A 20,199-nucleotide genomic window follows, 5' to 3' on the forward strand; every position below is an offset into this window, starting at 1 on the left:
GGAAGGATATTCTGGGAGATCATTGCCAGCACCTTGGATAGGGACTTGTTTCTTTAGTGTAGCATTTTTCCTTGAACTTTCTTTACCAGCTTTCTGAAGGGATTGTGGTTGGGTTTTTAAGAGATCATGTGTGATTCTCATGATCTTTTAAAAGTTCTCTCAATGTGAGGAGCAATGGGGATCTTGACTCTGAAGCCCCCGCATGCTGTGGATCCAGTTTCTTCTACATCTCTTTGCACCCCAAAGCTGACAGTTGTGGATTAGAGGAGGAAGCAAGTGGGTGCCCAGCACTGGGGTGGATTGTTGTTAACACGTCTTCTTTTTTTGTGTTAATGTACAAGTAGAAATTGGTACACTTGCACTTCCCTGGAGGGCCGAAGAGACAGACGGATGATTATTTTTATGAAGGACTTTGTCGTAGAAATGGGTCAGGACCAAACCAAACAGCAGATTGAGAAGGGATTGAGGCTGTACCAGTCTAATGATACAGAAAAGTCATTATATGTCTGGATGAAAGTGTTAAGGAAGACATCTGATCCTGGGGGGAAGTTTCGAGTCTTAGGGTGTCTGATCACAGCACATTCAGAAATGGGGAAATATAAAGAGATGCTACAGGTAAGAGACACTTATATCTTTTCACATGCAACTCAGAACAACTCAACTGCCCTCCCTGCTCTCTCTTACATTGGTAAGATCTTGATATTTTCAAAGTAGTCTAATTTAATGATTTTAATTAGTTGATTTTTGATCCATTGCCTGTGATGTGGAGTACATTCTGTTTTTCGTCAGTTTGATCTGATGAACAAGATATATATACACATAATGAGACAAGCGATGATTGACTAATAACTGCACTGATTTACATATAACCTCGTTGTTCTAAATTGCTAAAACATATACATACCAATGTTAATACTTGCAGGACAAGTTAATAATATGTAACTTCCATAGTTAGGGCTAAGCAGAGCCACATGCAATATGATCCTCAGCACGGAGCATCTTGTTTACAAAAGCCTCCTTGCAAAGGACCTGCTTTCATCTGCAGAGATTTCAGTAAAAACTAACTTTCCAAGATGTTATGTTTAAATTACTGTTTTATGTTTAAATCACATATTAATAATAATTATAACATATGCCCACTTCTCTGGATATGTGTTGTGGAATGAAGACAATTTCAACAGTAGTACTACATACATACATTATGTCAGGTTACATCAAGATTCATTCTGCCCTTTGGTAAATATTTGAACATAAGAACGTTTTGTATAGTAGTTGCCTGTAATTTTATTATTTTCTGCAGAGTGAATAATGAACAAATTTCCATTGTTTTCTGTCCCCTTAAACTGAAACATACAGTACTCGCTAGCTCAGATAAGCACAGCCAGAGAGATGGAAGACCCGGATTATTTGACAGAGGGCTACCTAAACTTGGCACGCAGCAATGAGAAGCTTTGTGAATTCCAGAAAACTGTCTCATATTGCGAGACCTGCTTAAATATGCAGGGCACTACTGTTAGCCTACAGCTCAATGGGCAAGTGTGTCTGAGCATGGGCAATGCCTATCTGGGCCTTAGCGTCTTCCAAAAGGCTTTGGTCAGCTACGAGAAGGCCCTGCGATATGCTCACAACAATGACGACAAGATGCTGGAGTGCAGGGTTTGTTGCAGTTTGGGCAACTTCTACATCCATCTTAAGGTATCACCACTAAAATTATATTACGTACTTAACTACATATTATGAGAAAGCTAAATAATTTGTGTTTGGATCCTCATTACTCTATGAATTGAAGAATGCTTTCCATGTTAATCTAGGTTTTTTTCTGTGACTGCATCGAGTGTCAGTATATTATCGATTGCTTGGTTTCAATGTGAATTCGTCACCAGGAGGTTAAAAGTTCTGCAACTGATATCAGTCTTGCTTATCAAAAAATTCACCACTGCCCTCTGTGGCCAAAGCTGGAAGTGTTGTTGCAGTGAAACGATAACAGGGTAGCATCAAAAGTGATTTGTATTTTTAGTTTTAAATTATGTAATACAATAATGCATATTTTATAAACTTTACTCCCTAACCCAAACCTAACTGTCAATGAGGTAAAAACGTAAATATAGACCAGAAACACAACTTCTGAATTGTACTCACCATTGTTTATGTGATTATAATTACTTCCTGGTTTCCATGGGACCAGAACCCATGTCGCCATGATTGCTCACAATACTCTATCAGTATCGCCACTAGGAAAAGTAAAATGTAGTTAAAATGTATTATGGGATGGTATTTGTCAGTAGTTTGGCAGTATGGAGTCGAATTCAGGGTACATGAAAATTCAGAAGCAGCGTGTCAATTTCATGTGCGATCATGTTGATTTCTGCTGTGTCGCATTGGGTAGTTGAACCCTAATTGAAATCTCATTAGTATAAAATCCCACTCCACATAACTGTAATTAGGCATCAAATATGTTTTAATTGGTTGTGAGTGTGTCACGTCTCACTGCAATTTTGTGTTCAGTGTGGACAGACAAATTGCTTGTCACTAGAAACTTGTCACATTTGGCATAGTGAGGACATGGTGTAAGCCTGGTTCCCCTTTGGCCTACAGTTGGTTATGTTCTAATTCACTGACAGAGTAGAAGGCACTCTTTGCATTGCAAGCAAACTGCCTACATGTTACGTACAGTGTATCCAATTGCAAGTCAGACAAAGTAGGTTTTGCAAGATATAGGCCTTTGTACTCACCTTGACACCAGGGATTTAAAGAGAGCAAATCCCTTGGATTCACAGGAAGGACTGCTGTACTAAGTATGTGATGGAAAGTCATACAGAGAATGTAGCAGAGCTACTAAGAACAATAATGGCCATATAAGATGGCCTCTTTTAGCTGTCACATAGTTATATCTCCCTGCCATAAGGAAATGAGCTAAATGATGATTTTGTGTGTGTGTGTATATATATATATATATATATATATATATATATATATATATATATATATACAGTATATATTTGTAAGTGTATCAGACAGAGTCTTCTTTATATGTGGTAATTTTGGGAGAAATTGTATTTTATTTGCTAAAATTTGGTTGTTGTGTTATGTACGGCCGGAGCCCGGGAATTCACCTGTTGGGGAAAAAAAAAACAATCCGTCCGCTCAGTTTATAAACTTAACTCACGAATTCTCAAACTGTTCCCTCGGTTTAACAAATCGTGCTCACGGATTAATAAACCGTACCCACGAGTTCCTAATCCGCGCTCTCAGATTTGTAAACCGTGCCCACGCTTTCGCAATCCGTTCCCACGGGTTTGTAAACTGTACTCACGGATTTGTGGCTCCTCCCCCAGTCTGTGCCGGCAGATTCAACCAGGCCATCTGTTACGGTGCGGGATACATAGTACGGTGTTTATAAACTATATTTTTCAAAAATGGATAATTTCCTAAATTTTCTAAAAAACGAAAATGATAAATGTCTGTTATATTCATTATCTTTATCTAATATTATTCTCAATGTTGTGTTTGTGCGAGGTGGTCAGACAGTATGTGCAGCAGTAGTTTTCTTGAGAGTATTTGTTATTTGTTTTCTTATACTTGCACATCAATATAATGAGTCATAAAATGCACAAATGTTGTTACAGCAGTGTTTCAATGTAAAATTATTACATTGTTCTAAAAAAAGAGGAAAAATTGTCCTTACAAAGTTTACAAAAGCAACAATGTTCGAAGTTTATTAATTAAAGATGTTCTACTGAATACAGAGTTTAAAAAAATAAACAAAAGATACAAAATAAATTCTGTCATCTTTTAATTAAATATGTAGTATACAAGATCACAGCAATAACATTAAAGAGACAAAACTGATGAATAACGTAAAAAGAAAAAAAACAGATAAAAGCCATCACCTGACTACATTGGCTGGTGTTCCCTGAAATTACTGTAACTCTAATAATTAAAGAATTTAAGTACAGTCCATAATAACTTTCTTAATACTGATTGATTTCTCAGCATGTATTTATCTCACAACATTTAACACTGTAGTAAGCTCTTGTCTTAGTGCAAGGTAGAGATCAAACGCTGTGTACCTATCCTTGGGAAGCCTGAGGTGATGTTGGGCCATGATGTGTGCACAAAGGGTGAAGACGTCCTCATCACAAGCAACATCAGAGCGATGGATACATTGATCTTCACAGGTGGCACAGTCTGCCACCAGTACATAGTATATGTAGTCTTCTGTGTCATATAATTCAGGTAGGGTGTACATGACATCTGGTTGACCATGGGGTACAAGGCGGTTCCTTGAAGGATGAATCAGGTGGCTGTTCCAAGTGTCTTTGGTGGAATCCAGATCTTCCTGTAAAAGTCACAAACAGTGGGAAGCCTTGTTTTAAAGTATTGTTTATTAAATCACTATTGTGAGTGAGTGAGTGAGTGAGTGAGTGAGTGAGTGAGTGAGTGTGTGTGTGTGTGTGTGTGTGTGTGTGTGAGTGAGAGAGAGAGAAACATTCACTATTTACCTGGATCAAGCCCAGGAAACAGAATAAAACAAGGTTCTTGTCCAACCAGCTGCCATCAAATTTTCCTTCATCTTTAATTTGGTGAAAATATTCAAGCCAAAGTTCCACACACTCTTTTCTAAGAATACCCCACCAGCTCTCAATTCTCTGGTTGGCCGTACTTTTTCCATAGATAAAGCTTCTTTCTCCAGCCAGTGGATCATCATCGCTACATCGCAAATACCGCTGCATATCCCTAATGGTGCTGTTTTCTGTTCCCATATCTGCTCTCAGGATTCGAGGACAGCCACCAAGACTTCTTACTGTCTCAAGGAAGTAACCCCCTATGACTTTAGGGTCACTGCTTGTGCAGTATGCATTCAACCATAGTATTCTCCTTGCAAATCCATCAATTGCCCCATTGATACAAATGCCAGATGGCTTCAATTTGTCATAAGAGTCAACATGCCATATAAAGTTGGGGCCTTTTGAAAAGTACGCTCTTCTGTGCAGTCTTCTTTTTCTTCGCATTTTGGTGCCCAATGGGTCAAGAGTGGACAGAATGAGGCGGATGTCTTCTTTGCGCACATGAAGTCCTCTTTCCTTGCATTTACTGTACATCCATCTATATCCATGCAATGCTCCTGAGCCTTGGAGCTCTTCTCTAACAAACTGAATAACATCAAACAAGTTGTCATTTTTTTAAGTGTCTTCATGCTGATAATAATCCTGTGTTTAACACTTAAAATATGAATATGAAGGATTTCTTCATACTTTAGATCCAGGTCAAAGTAATGTTGAATTAGTCCAAATCTGTCCATCCTATAGGTAAGAAATAAATGATGAGCTAAAGGTGGATGGAAGCCTAAGGGTAAACAGAGAGAGAGAGAGAGAGAGAGAGAGAGAGAGAGAGAGAGAGAGAGAGAGAGGAGCATTGAGCAGTATTCTGTACAATTTACTTAAACCCTACACTGAATGGTCAAATTTGTATCTTTTAAAGTCAATTTCTTTGGGGGAATAACTTCAGTATTATAGAATAATCAAAAAAGACTTCACATATAAAAAAAGAAATATAACACAAACAAATTTCCAAACCTGTAAAAGGTTAGGTTATATAAAAATTAAACTCAAATAATAATAATATTATTATTATTACATTTAGGCTACATATTTAGAAGATGCTTTTATCCAAAACGACTTAAAAGTAACAGCAATTAGTCAAATTTCAGTCATAATACAGGTTAGACAATATTTTTTTATTGTGTATTAAGGCTACATATTTAGAAGACGCTTTTGTCCAAAACTTACAAAAAAAGGAACAAAGCAATTCGTCAAATATCAGCCATAATACAGGTTAGACAATAATAATAAAGTGCTAAGATTATCACAAATAAACAAAAGATTTGGATGCACGTCATTCATATTAAATCGTAGGCCTATATTCCACCCCATACCCGCTAAATTGAGAATCACTTGAAGCATGCAGACGCAGTTAAGACAATTTTATGTAGGCCTATTACACATAATACACAATAAAACAATATACAATAAGATTCGTTAACAACGTACCTCCTGGTGTTCTTCGAAAATGAGGGCGAGCCACAAATTCGTGAGTACAGTTTACAAACCCGTGGGAACGGTTTATGAATTTGTGGGTACAGATTGCAAAAACTGAAGGCACGGTTTACAAATCTGAGAGCGCGGATTAGGAACTCGTGGGTACGGTTTATTAATCCGGGAGCACGATTTGTTAAACCGAGGGAACAGTTTCAGAATTCATGAGTACAGTTTATAAACTCAGCGGACGGATTGCAAAACCGTCGCCACGGATTGTTTTTTTTTTTTTTTTCCCAACAGGTGACTTCCCGGGCTCCGTAGTTATGTAGGCCTACCATCATTCCATAAAATACTATATGCATGAGATGGCTTTGTTATATGTATGTTATGTTGTTATAATTTATGCTGCTAAAAAGTGTCCATATCTGTATGTTTGTGCTGTTGCAGGATTATGAGAAAGCACTCTTCTTTCCTTGCAAAGCAGCTGAACTTGTAAACGACTATGGTAAGGGGTGGAGTCTAAAGTACCGTGCTATGAGCCAGTACCACATGTCGGTGGCCTACAGGAAGCTAATGCGCTTGCCAGATGCAATGGAATGCTGTGAGGTACAAACATCTAGTTCATGATGACAGCTAAATGTTGACTATTTTTTATATTTTTTTTAATGCTAGTGTCATTTATTTCAGTGTTAAAATACTTTCTCCTATCCCAGTTTAAAGGAACAGTTCAACCACAAATGGATATTCTGTCATCATTTACGCACCCTCATGTCTTTCCAAACCCGTATGACTTTCTTTCTTCTTTGGAGCACAAAAGAAGATGTTAGCCTCAGTCACGATTTTCTTTTTATTGCATCTTTTTTCCATACAATGAAAGTGAATGGTGAATTCTGCCTAACATCTTCCTTATCTGTTCGATGATGAAAGAAAGTTGGGGTGGTACTATCTGTTTGGTCGACCAATGGCAGATGGGGGGAGTGTTCAGGAGTTTGAAAACAATTAGTATTTTTGCAGTTCTGTTTGGTGACACTAGTGCCACACATTATTTGTATTGCAGATATGAAACCATATTAAAATAAAAGTTTAATGTCTACCAAACCATTATAAAAATCTTATCTTGAACTACATGAACATTCTGATTCAGGGATAGTTTAAATGTAAGTTTTGACTGCATCCTAAACGTACAAATATTGGAAACACAGCCATACCACAGTCTGTGTCAGTAGTCACCTAAACAAATTTTAGGTAGCATCACCTTAATCCCCAGGATGCCACATGTTGATCATATTTACCAATCCCCTTGGCATAACCCTGGCCTCTGACTCTCTGCTGCTCATAGTTATGTGATAGAGGGGGGCATGTCACAACTGACAGGTGCAACTATTTGAAGGCCTTGTTGTGCCAGCCCCCTCGACCAGCCCCCTTTACTATGGCTGATAAAAATATGCCAGTCGAGAGTCCATCCTGCTTAAGTGCTGTATGGGAGGAGTGTTAATGAAGAACAGAGCTTACCCTTAGCCCCTCGCTAATGACCAGGAGAGAAATATAACAGACGTTCATAGCTGTGGACTGTGATTGTCACAATGTGATGTCTGCTAAAATGATTTACAGATGCCTTTCAGTGGGGATTAGCCCAGGGCACATTCCAGCTGTCGTGCAGGTTTTAGACCTCGCTGTACAAGTGGGAACTTCAGGATAATTTGTAGCCCCTGCCTGAAATATACTTCTTATTACGAAATTTCAGCGAAATGTGAAGTCAAAGAGCATCTGAAGGTTGGAGATTAGACATCTAATTTGAGTGTGGTATTGAAGGTGATTTGACTCACATCCAATAACTGTGGGAATATCTAAGGTTATAGAGATATAAAGAGAATATATAAAAATATGTGCAATGTGGGGCTGTTAAACACTTGATGTACTGTTGTTCCTATGATAAGGAATTATATTCAAATGATATTGGTAAGATAATTAAAAACAAGCAACAAGGCTCAGAAACAAAAAAAACAAGAAAAAAGAAAAGAAAAACAAGGTTAAAAAAACTATGTTAAACGTGGAGTTAAGTCATTTTATTAATTAATAATAAAAAACATTATTCTTTAAATTATTTATTTAATAATTAATTATTTAATTTATATTTCTTATTTACATTTTTATTAATAAAATAATAAATACTATTGTAAATAATAATATGCTGTAGGTTTATGGTATGTAGTTTAGTAATTGTGCTCTTGTGGGGGGAAAACACACACGTTTCCTTAATATTTGCAATATTCTTAATCTATCAGGAATCAATGAAGATTGCATTGCAGCATGGAGATAGGCCTCTTCAGGCATTGTGTCTGCTTAACTTTGCTGACATCCATCGCTGTCAAAAAGATGTTGATGTAAGTTAAGGTCACTTTTTCCTAATGTTAGGGTTATTTCCAGTATATTGGTTGCATTCATGTTTTTTTTTTTTTTTTTTTGTCTGCTTTCATGTAGGTAATATTACTTGGGAGCCCTTGTGACAATAATTGCGATTAATTTTACTGCAGGCCTACCTACACATTTTTGCAGAATACTTGATTTTTTTTTTATATGTGTTGCTTATGTTAGTAATGTTTTAATTGTGCCCTCATATTCCAAACAGAAAGCATTCCCTCGGTATGAGTCCTCCATGTGTATAATGTCAGAAATTGGTAATCGACTTGGACAAGCTTATATCTATGTAGGAATGGGGAAGTGCTGGGTTCTGCAGAAGGAATACGATAAGGTTGATAAGCTGATTTGATAGTGCACTTTTCATGCAACCTCATGAATGAACATTTGTGATTAGCACATCTTAAATATCTTAGATGGTGTTTGTTTATACTGTATGTATTGTTTGTATCACTCCTACAGGCTCTGGACTCATTGCAACGAGCACATGATCTGGCTGAGGCAATTGGAAATAAGGTGCATGTTGGTGCTACTATTTTAGAATAAGACAAATATAAGCATCGAATTGCCAATACTGCATCAAAGTGGTTCGAGCTTTGATGACATAATATTAAACACATTCAGAAGATAAAGCCAAGCTCAGTCAAATGCACAGTCAAATGAATAGGTTTGCATTCTACTCAGCAGCCAGAGCTTTGATCCCACTGATCCTCTGTGCTCTTCTTGTCCAGCTGTGTAATCTGAAGGTGCACAGCCTGTGTGAAAGCATCTACCGCTGTAAGGAGCAGCAGGACGAGTTGAGAGAGCAGGTGGTGAAATTCCTGCAGTGTGTGGAAGAGCTGGAGCTCTACTGTGGCATGTGTGGGGAGTCTATCGGAGAGAAGAACCAGCAGCTGCAGGCCTTGCCTTGTTCTCACATTTTTCACCTCAAGTATGTATTCATGTGTTTTAAGCTGTTCAATTTGCAGTCCTAAAAGCCAGAAGGGAATTGGCATCTTTGAGCCATGTGTTACCTCAAGAATATCTATTCAATATTTTGGAGTGAGGTTGGCGTTGTGGGCTAAAACACATAACTGTTAATCAGAAGGTCGCTGGTTCGATCCCCACAGCCACCACCATTGCGTCCTTGAGCATGGCACTTAATTCCGTGTTGCTCCAGGGGGATTGTCCCTGTAATAAGTGTCCTTATGCAGCAACTTGATAGAGACTTTAGTTTTAAAAGCACACAATGCTTTCAGAATTCACACTTGAGGTATGACTGTGTGTAATGTTTGTTGAAAATTTGAAAGTCCCTTCCAGTAATGTTAACCACAGATCTTTTTTAATTTTTTACTCAAATTCAAATCCTCTATTCTAAACCTCTAGTCCTCTCCTATCAGGAGGAACTACACAGCTCACTATGTTTTGTTCTCTATCTAGGTGTCTACAGACAAATGGCACAAAGGGCTGCCCAAAATGTCATTGCTCATCAGTGAAACTGGGTTTTGTATGAGGTTAACAGACTTGGACATACTGGTTGAATCCCATCACAGTGACTCATCTGGGGGCAAAAGATCCAGAACCTTCTTCCAGGAAGCTTTCGAAGTGGACATAGGGAGTGTTTCCATCATGTCGTTATGGCAACTGGATATAATGTGGAAATGACAAGATATGGACTAATAGTCCAACACAGAGAAGTCACTAAGAGAAATCGATCACCTCTTGCTGTGAATACTGAATTGACCTCACAATGCTCACACATCGCTGCATCAGTGTAGGACAGAAACGTCAAAACAGCTTCTCGCTGGACAGTACAGTATTGCTGTGGATATTTGCCAAAGAGGTGAGAGCTTTACATAGCATGTGGTTGTCTCCTTGGACATTTGCCTCAATGCAGAACTTCAACAAACATGTCTTGTGTTAATATTGTGTATTTATAATTTTCCAAGCAATTACTTCAGCAACAAACCCAATGTGATTTCTTCAGATTGTGTATATCGTTTGTTAATGCCATGTTTTATGTAATTTTAAAAGGAGAACAGTTTTTGTCAATATCAGACATGTTAGTTCTATATAATTTTGTTTGAAGTTTTTTTTGTGTGTGTTTTGTAGAAAGCTCAGACGTCTCTAACTGCCCTCCTGTTTTGTCAGTTAGTGAATAGTCATTTTCTGAATGGGGCATGTGTTCAACTTATTAACTTGACCAATTATACATTTTGTTAACTATTTATATGACAATTATTTATTATATTATTTCTTTTATCTACAATCTTATACTGTACTCTTATAGTATTACAATGTTTCTGATAATAGTAATTTTGAATAATTTAGAAGAAAATTTAAATACTGTTCTTTATACTTTATATCAAAATCAACAGAATGTGAAATGTAGTTTATTTTTCAAAAATGCAATTATGGGATGTGCAGTTATAGTTGGCAGAAATATAGTTTGCAGAGATCACATTTAAAATGTATCTCCCTTGTTTTCTAAAACCTTAGACTTTTCAGTTAACAACTGAGACATGATTCACATACTGTAAGAGGATGCGATCTATAATTAACTGACAAATGGTTTTATACCTGTTCCCAAGATGGAAAGTACTGAGGTAAATTACAGTGGCCCAGATTTACTTTGTGGGTAAATTCTTTCAGTTTTTATTCAAAAATAAATGTAAGCAAATCCTTGTACAGTATGTCTGATAAATTATTTTACTATGATAACAATACAACAATGTTCAGCTATTTCCTTTATCCCACACATAACGAGATATATGATGGATAATATTTAATTTATAATCAATTATACTATTTTATAACTTTGTACATGTTGGATGTTCATAGTCTTTTGTTATTGACTAATGAACAACTCACTAACTTTTTAATAACTGCTAAAATTATTTCTGGTGCATGTTTCTTTTGACTCATACTTCTAACAGTGGATTATATTTCTGTGCCACTGTAACTATTCCATTAGAAAGAAAGAAAAAAAAAAGCCATATAATTTATAAAATTAAACTGTTATATGCAGTTTAACATTTTAAATATTTTAGTGGTTGTGATCAGATGGATAGACATAAATACATATGGAAATTTATAAATGTTGACTTTTACATGGGAGCAAAATGAAAATATGCTGCTTATTTGTTTCTCTTAGTAATAACCTTCATCCACTTACTATTTTTATGTATTATATAAATTGTAGTTTGAAACTTTTTCCTTAAATACTAAGCTAATCACCTTCTTTACTAACAATCTGCCTGCTGTGTATTACAGCTGTCTCACATCCTGGTGAATCACAGATCATGACTACCTCTCCACATTTTATCCTCACAAAATTAGCATTTATATGTTTCAGAATCTTCTAAAAATGAGACTGAACATTGGTTTATTTAGAAAGAAGTCCTGTGTACACATTCAATGGACTTTTTCCTAGTAAATCTGCAATAAAAGTTTTTTAATCAGTTTCTTTCCAAAAGTATGCTTCTTTAATGCATGAATCATTGCATTTAACAGAACTTTAGAATGAAAGATCCAAGATATATATATTTACCCACAAAAAAAAAAAACATGGCATCACAGTATCAAAGTGACATTTCAACATTTCTGACAAGGTTTAGAGGAAACACTACCCGAAGGTTCAAAAAAGCAGGTCAAGTCAGTCGTAGTAGGCACACTACTTTCAGTTTGGAAAGGATCTATAAAGAAAACGGTTGAGAAAGACTTGGTATTTACAAATTCAGTCACTGATGGCAGCGGAATGTCCATACGCCGAGGACAATCTAGTGTGTTCTGTGAGGTCTTTGATGTCCCTGTCATCCTACATTGCAAACATAGTTTCTGTAAAAGCTGCATTCAGACACACTGAGAATGTAAGAAATTGCAGCAATGTACTAAGTGCCACCGTACAGTGAGCTTAACCAGGCCTCCAGTCAATCTGGATCTAAAGATATTGTCAGATATCTTCAAAAAGAGGGCAGAGCAGATCCTGTTTAAATCTGTGGACCTCTGCTCATTACACAATAAGGAGTTGAAGCTCTTTTTTCAGAAAGATGCAGAGCTCATCTGTGCTGTTTGGACTTCATCAAGGAGCCATGCAAATCATGAGTACTGCCCAATAACAAAGCCAGCATCAGAAATAAAAGGCAAGTAAACCTGTAAACAGATAGTCAATACAACATGTGGATAACAGCTTTTTAGATATTTAAAATAGAGTGACTGTATTTTTATCCCCATTTCTCCTCAATTATGGAATGCCAAATTCCCACTACTTACTAGGTCCTCATGGTGGCGCCGTTACTCACCTCAATCCTGAGACAGTCAATCCGCGCATCTTATCACTTGGCTCATTGTGTATGACACAGCGGAGACTTACAGCATGTGGAGGCTCATGCTACACTCCGCCATCCATGCACAACTTACCACGCGCCCCATTGAGAGCGAGAACTACTTAATCATGACCACGAGGAGGTTACCCCATGTGACTCTATCCTCCCTAGCAACTGGGCCAATTTGATTGCTTAGGAGAACTGGCTGGAGTCACTCAGCACACCCTGGATTGGAATTCATGACTCCAGAGATGGTAGTCAGAGTCAATACTCCTGAGCTACCCAGGCCCCAATGTGACTGTGTATTTTATATCTAATATCTCTTTATAATTGGTAAACTGATATTTTTAAAGTTTACAAATGGCCTTTTTATACTTTTCTCCACAGAAAGAGCTCACAACTAGGTACAATCCTTGAAAAAGCAAAACACCTTTGAAAAATTAAAAGGGAGATTGGAAGAAGTGGAGGCATGCATAGAGGTGCTAAGCATAACTAAGCAGGTAATCAGTATCAATACTCGCTGAGCTACCCCGGCTCCCGGCAAGCTATTTTGTTGATTTTTCCTTTGCTAGTGTAACGGGAGCCAGCTGATATGTGATAGCTGTGAGGTATGTGTAAACTGCACTCTTCTGGTACTCTAATGGTGGTGAGTCCCAGTCTGTTGTGATTGGTCTACCACTGTATAGTCTGGTGTTTAAGGGCGGGTCAAAGCTGTTCGTGAGCAACCAATGAAGACCAGAGACTGTTTTTTTGGTAACCAAATTACGTAGGTTAGTAAAGGAAGTAAGTCTGGAATTACTATGACTCGTTTCAAGTGTTCAGAATCGGTTCTTTCTTTTGTGAGACAATAATTTCATTTGTCGTGCACTTTGATTTTTGAAACTTTGCAGACATTTTACATTGTCAGTGGAGGTTCTCCATTCTCTGTTTTGAACATTTAGCTTATTTCACAACGGCAGTCTGAGAGCGAGAAGTGCTTCTAAACATCTTCCTGCCAGCTGCCCCCAGTTTACAAGTCTCTTACTACTATGTTCACCCATGTTACTCCTGATTTTGTACAAGGATGCTTTCATTCATAGACCCAGTTGCATTACCAGCTAATGGATGCATATTTTACGCTATGCATACAATGGTGTTTTGTAAAATAATACCCAAGTATTCAATTCATACCATTCATACTGCAGTTAATCATCAGAAAACCTTTTGTTTGATATTTGTTCCTCTTCGTTCAATTTTGTTCAGTTCATATACCAACATATATTGTATAATAAAAAACATGTTGCACATTGTTTCAGCCTCTGAATGAAAATAGACTATCATAAAAGTTAATATATTACACTGCAATGACATCATCTTGGGTTAGAGACAATACACTGGAAGTGTAAACCAGACCACAACAAAACACACAAAAATAGTTTTGTGGAGGCATTTCTGATTTCTAGTTCAGTATCCGTGCACGCACGCACTTTTTTTTTTTCCCTCACAAGGATCAAAGGGTTCAATGAAATTGCACCATCGCTTGTGATATGACTTGTGTTTATTAGAAGTATTGACCCCTGTAGTGATCCTAATGCATTAACCATTCAAATCTCCCACTAACCAAATCCATGGAGCTCTCTAATGTCCTCTTGTGGACAAGAGAATATAAACAGTATATGCAGAGACACTAAACTGTGTAAGCCCATGCTTTTGTGGAGAGGATGTGCTAAACTAAATATATCAAAACTAGTATTAACTGGAAGCAGCTCAAAGCTCTATGGGATAACTGAGTAATGTTGCATCTGACACGAATGATCAATACACCAATCATTCAGAGAGAACATGTAGTTATCTAACTTAGAGTTCCAATTTTCTACCCATTAAGTTAACTTTTAGAGGAGTGCAATTATACATCCCTACAATAATTCTGTAATATATTTACGGCTGACATATTTAAAGGGATAGTTCACCCAAAGATTTAAATTCTCTAATTATTTACTCACCCTCATGCCATCCCAGATGTGTAAGACTTTCCTTCTGCAAAACACAAATGATGCCACAAAAAGCACATAAAAGGAGCATAAAAGTAATCCATAAGACTACAGAGTTTTAATCCATATCATCAGAAGTAATATGATAGGTGTGGATGAGAAACAGGTCAATATTTAAGTATTTAAATTATTTTTGCTGTTGCTATAAATACTATTTTTCCCCAGTAGGGGACAATATGCAAGAAAAACGTTAAAGTGGAGATTGACTGAGCAAGGAGGAGAATTTATAGTCAACAAAGGACTTAAATATTGGTTTCTTACCCACACCCATCATATCACTTCTGAAGACATTTATTACTGGAGTCTTATGGATTACTTTTATGCTGACTTATGTGATTTTTGGAGCTTCTAAATTTTGCACCCATTCACTTGCATTGTATGGACCAAAAGAGCTGAAATATACTTCGGAATATCTTAATTTGAGTAAAGCAGATGAAAGAAAGTCATACACATCTGGGATGGCATAATGGTGAGTAAATGATGACTATTCCTTTAAAGTATATTATATTGTTTTGGTAATGCTGTTTTAGACATTATCAGTAAGTATTTTGAAAGACAATTCACCTGGAGGTTATAGGGTGCAATAATGGAGTTCAAGCCTTTGACTTGAACTCCAGCGTCAGTCAGAGCTTTTATATGAAGAGCCACGATATCTACTTCTGTAGAATGGAAAATCAAAAAGTGTGTTACAGCAAACAAACAATAAAATATAATTAATAATAACACCAAATCTGCATGAACCACAATTATTATGTGTAACTCAAATATATACTCAAATATAAACTTTTGAGTATATCAAAAGTCATAACAAGGTTGCTTGGTGTTGATACTAACCTTGATTGCCTTTAGACTGCTCATCTGTGTCCTCCATTTCATTAAGGCCACACCCTGCAGTGTCAATGAGCAGAAGAGGAATTCTAGTCTCCTCCACATCAGCAACACCAACCAGATCTCTACTCAAGACGCAAACAGTTAAATAAAGTCAAATGACCAGATTTTTATGGACTAAATAAGAAAAATCTTGACTAGTCTCAGTTCCTGCCACTGAAAAACATCCCCATACAGCTTCACTGTAGGGATGGTATTGGCCAGGTGATGAGCGGTGCCTGGTTTCCTACAGACATGACACCTTCCATTCAGGCCAAAGAGTTCAATCTTTGTTTCATCAGACCAGAGAATTTTGATTCTCATGGTCTGAGAGTCCTTCAGGTGCCTTTTGGCAAACTCCAGGCGGGCTGTCATGTGCCTTTTACTGAGGAATGGCTTCCGTCTGGCCATTCTACCATACAGGCCTGATTGGTGGAGTGCTGCAGAGATGGTTGTTCTTCTGGAAGATCTCTTCTCTCCACAGAGAAATGCTGGAGCTCTGTCAGAGAGACCATCGGGTTCTTGGTCACCTCCCTGACTAAGGCCCTTCTCCCCCAATCAGTTTGGCCAGGCGGCCAGCTCTAGTAGAGTCCTTGTGGTTCCAAACTTCATCCATTTATGGATGATGGAGGCCACTGTGCTCATTGGGACCTTCAATACTGCAGAAATTTTTCTGTATCCTTTCCCAGATCTGTGCCTCGATACAATCCTGTCTCGGCGGTCTACAGACAATTCCTTGGACTTCATGGCTTGGTTTGTGCTCTGACATGCACTGTTAACTGTGGGACCTTATATAGACAGGTGTGTGCCTTTCCAAATCATCTCCAATCAACTGAATTTACCACAGGTGGACTCCAATCAAGTTGTAGAAACATCTAAAGGATGATCAGTGGAAACAGGAGCTCAATTGTGAGTGTCATGGCAAAGGCTGTGAATACTTATGTACATGTGATTTTTTTTGTTTTTTATTTTTAATAAGTTTCAAAAACAAACTTCTTTCACATTGTCATTATGGGGTATTGTTTGTAGAATGATGTGGAAAATAATTAATTTAATCCATTTTGGAATAAGGCTGTAAAATAACAAAATGTGGAAAAAGTGAAGCGCTGTGAATACTTTCCGGATGCACTGTATATACATTTCCTGAAATAAAACAAGATGACTGCTAAACAACTGGTTAACTCACCAATGTTAGTTGCAAGAATATCATCAGCTCTCTTCAAGACCTCCCTTGACCTCAGTTCTCGCCGCAGTTCCCTGATTTCCAGTCTTAGGTTGCTCCGTTGGCCTTTGTCACAGGCTTTCTTCATTTCAATCAATGGAATTTAAAAAAATAATTAAAATATGAATGACTTCTGAAATAATTTGTAACATTCAATGTACACTGACCTCCTACATACGGCGTGTAAGTTTAATCCTATGTAAGTGGATCATACCATTGGTAGGTCTGTACTACTACAAGTTAGAGGTAGAGTGATATATTGTTTTTACCGATTAATAGGTATGGATAGTTGCTTTTTGGAACTATTGGTTATCGGCAAAAATCTATGCCAAAAGTTTTTTCTCATCAGTAAACTTCATCTGGTGAAATCTTTATATAACACTCTATATAAATATATAAAAATAGAATATAAAAAGCTTCTTTTGTTAAATACTTACATATAGAGCATTGTAACATAGCCAAATCTCCATCATTTGAAAATAAGAGTACCTGGTGTATTTCGGGCTTGTTGTTGTTAAAAGTCCTGTGTTATGCTCCAGATTTTCATTTTTCTAATTATTAACTGCTTTTGGGATTTTAATGAATTTAAGACTCTTGTAGCCTCTATGTCTATTCCCATTATAGTAAGGAAAGACTAAGAAATGTTTTATCATTCTATAAATTAAAAAAACTATCAGCCAATTAATCAGTTATCAGCCTTTTCCACTACCTTAGTTATTGGTATTGGCAAAATCCACTATTGGTTGGCCTCTACTACAAGTATAAAACAGCAACGCCAGCTTGACCTATACATCAGATACTGTAATTCTGCAATAAAAAAAAGAGAAATCAAAATCTTACAAAAGCTTTGTCCATGTCCTTGCGAATATCAGAAATAATGATGGGGTTGACAACTGTGTGCAAGTGCAGCATCCAGTAAGTGTTTCTGATTTGAATCAAGCAGACTGGCTGGATGACCCAATCTTAAAACCTTGAACTTGCTCTTCACCAGACGCTCCACCAAGTTATCAACAGCCTCATTGGAGTGAGCACAGCAAAGGACCTGTTAACATTTATGATTTTGAATAATGTAAACCAGCTTTTCGCCTCATTTATGATCAAACACTGCATTTAAACAACATCAAATATTTTCTGTCACACCTTTTGACCTTGCTTTACTGCCTGCAGGATTACTTCAACCACTGTTGTGGTTTTACCAGTGCCTGGTGGTCCGTGTATGATTGCAACATCTTTCTGAGAAATTGCAAAGGACACAGCCTCCTTCTGAGAATTATCCATGTTGCTAAATTGCAATACATCTGCAATAGTAGAAACATAAACAGATGATACGAAACAGCTTTTCTATAACTCACATTCACACACAAAATTAAAAATGTTACATAGGTTGGTGATTTTCCTGGAACAGTCTCATAGAGATTTTTAAAATATCACTCCATGTAGGCCTATATGCTTACGTTGAAATGATAATGTCCCTGGTTCTGAGTAACCAAAGAGGACACTGATCAGGTGAGTTGTGGGACCACTGCTGTATCCATTTAAAGAGTTTAAGGCACTGCAAGCAGGAAACAAACAAAAAGCTAATATCACATTCTACATCAGCAATATAATTCACACAACTAGGTCAACACAAACTTTGATGTTCGTTTGACAAAGCCTTAGTCTGAATGTTTTAAAAGATAGATAGTCAAGTAGATCTTTTGATAAAACAATCAGAAAAATAGATAGATGGAAAGATTTTGTGTTTTAACCTAAAGTCATGATATGGCACACCTTGTGTGTGTTCGTTTACATTTGAATTATTTGACAATTGGATTTTGAATTAACAACTGACATTTTGTCAATGTAAATCTTTGAGAATTTTTTCTGATTTTTGATCATCCACTGTGCAAAAAACGTTATTCTGATCATATAGAAAATATATAGCAACACAAGTCTGAACAGTTTGAAGATCTGTGCAAAGTTTGGTGGATGTAGCTTCAAAGCTCTAGGAAGAGTTACAATTGATCATTTTGGTCTTGGTTTAGGAATTTTAGTAAAGAAAAAGTCAGTAGAATAATGGTATGTTGGTTTAATTTAGCCAACACAATTAACTGAGTGGGGAAATAATGATAAATAAATAATACTCTGACTTATCTTGTCAGAGTATTATTGATTTTTATTAAATGACACTTCTGATTTTGGACACTTGATTTTTCAGAGAAAAGGAATCCGTAACAAGTTTTTTTCTTTTTATTAATGACACTAGAATATGAACTGAACTTATAAGTGCACAAACTTTGTCAGTCGCCTGTAGGTCACATCATTTGCCAACTTCATAATATTGTAGAGTCCATCTCTTTCCAAGTTTATACCATCTTGTGTGCCATCGAAAGCCAATGTCACAGATGTCTGAGTAACACGAGTCACTACACCTGAGCCTAGTTGAGAGAACTGATCCTGACCCTCAGATTGATACAAACCTATTATATCACCAGAAAAAAGAACAAAGAAAAACTTTTATTCAACACTTGTGAAGTGAACGTAAATGGTGAAACAGCTCTGTGTTCTATAATATGTTCTAAAATGGAATAATGTCTCACCAGGTCCAAAGGTGTTGCTGGGAAGAACTGTCCTATACATTTCCTGGGTTCAAAAACAACTAGAAGTTTGCCATACATTCCAGTATGCTGATTTCCTATTTAAAGTTTCAGCAGGTACACTCCATTGTTCTGTAGATTCTTGGGAGATAAATTCTCCTGCCATGCTCTACAAATATGAACAATATATTTAGTCAAGAAGTCCTCTAAAATTGAATACATTTTGGGCTGTGGAAATGACAGAATTGCTAGATCATTGGGACAAATGTGTCGTTTACCCTGTTTCTTCTAGCTTAACCTCTCTCTATTCCTGAAGGAACTCAAGCGCTTTGGAAAAGTTTTCAATTGCCATACTGTAACTGCAGGTTAAATAATGTTTCCAATGGTAACACGAAAGGGTTAGCTTGCTCAAAACAACATTGCAAATATGATTTTTAAATGATCTATTAAACAGTCAGAACTTTATAATTTCATTAAATATTTTTCCTGAGAGACACAAGTGCCTAATTGCGGGTATGATGTCTGTTTATATGTTTCAGCGCATGTTTAGGATCTGGTCCGTCTATAAATGCCATCCCACTATGAACCTCAATTCCGCCGTGAGCAGAAATAGTGCAAACTATAGGAATCAAATATAGAATTAATACTGAAATTGTTTTAATTGTATAACTGAATTTTATACATTTTATTACACTGTTTGTATGAAAGCTTGTAAACTGGTGGAACTTCTCGTTGCTACATGTT

The 20,199-nt window shown here is 36.9% G+C and overlaps 2 protein-coding genes across 2 annotated transcripts; one reads left to right on the forward strand and one right to left on the reverse strand.

Moving 5' to 3' along the window:
- The first annotated feature begins 27 nt into the window (after nucleotides 1-27).
- rapsn (receptor-associated protein of the synapse, 43kD) lies at nucleotides 28-11,765 on the forward strand. Its single transcript, XM_052097538.1, has 8 exons — nucleotides 28-615; nucleotides 1,357-1,695; nucleotides 6,486-6,644; nucleotides 8,324-8,422; nucleotides 8,668-8,790; nucleotides 8,919-8,972; nucleotides 9,188-9,387; nucleotides 9,876-11,765. Exons 1-8 carry the CDS (start codon nucleotides 391-393, stop codon nucleotides 9,946-9,948), a joined length of 1,272 nt encoding a protein of 423 aa, XP_051953498.1. The 5' UTR covers nucleotides 28-390; the 3' UTR covers nucleotides 9,949-11,765.
- ighmbp2 (immunoglobulin mu DNA binding protein 2) lies at nucleotides 9,983-19,986 on the reverse strand. Its single transcript, XM_052097235.1, is given in 11 exon segments — nucleotides 9,983-10,111; nucleotides 15,355-15,449; nucleotides 15,625-15,743; nucleotides 16,894-16,961; nucleotides 17,720-17,770; nucleotides 17,772-17,921; nucleotides 18,020-18,177; nucleotides 18,334-18,431; nucleotides 19,155-19,338; nucleotides 19,459-19,624; nucleotides 19,734-19,986. Coding segments are annotated over 10 exon segments (1,092 nt in total). The 5' UTR covers nucleotides 19,499-19,624; nucleotides 19,734-19,986.
- Between the last annotated feature and the right edge of the window lie 213 nt (nucleotides 19,987-20,199).

Source organism: Xyrauchen texanus, chromosome 29, assembly GCF_025860055.1.
Source record: "Xyrauchen texanus isolate HMW12.3.18 chromosome 29, RBS_HiC_50CHRs, whole genome shotgun sequence".
NCBI lineage: Eukaryota > Metazoa > Chordata > Actinopteri > Cypriniformes > Catostomidae > Xyrauchen > Xyrauchen texanus.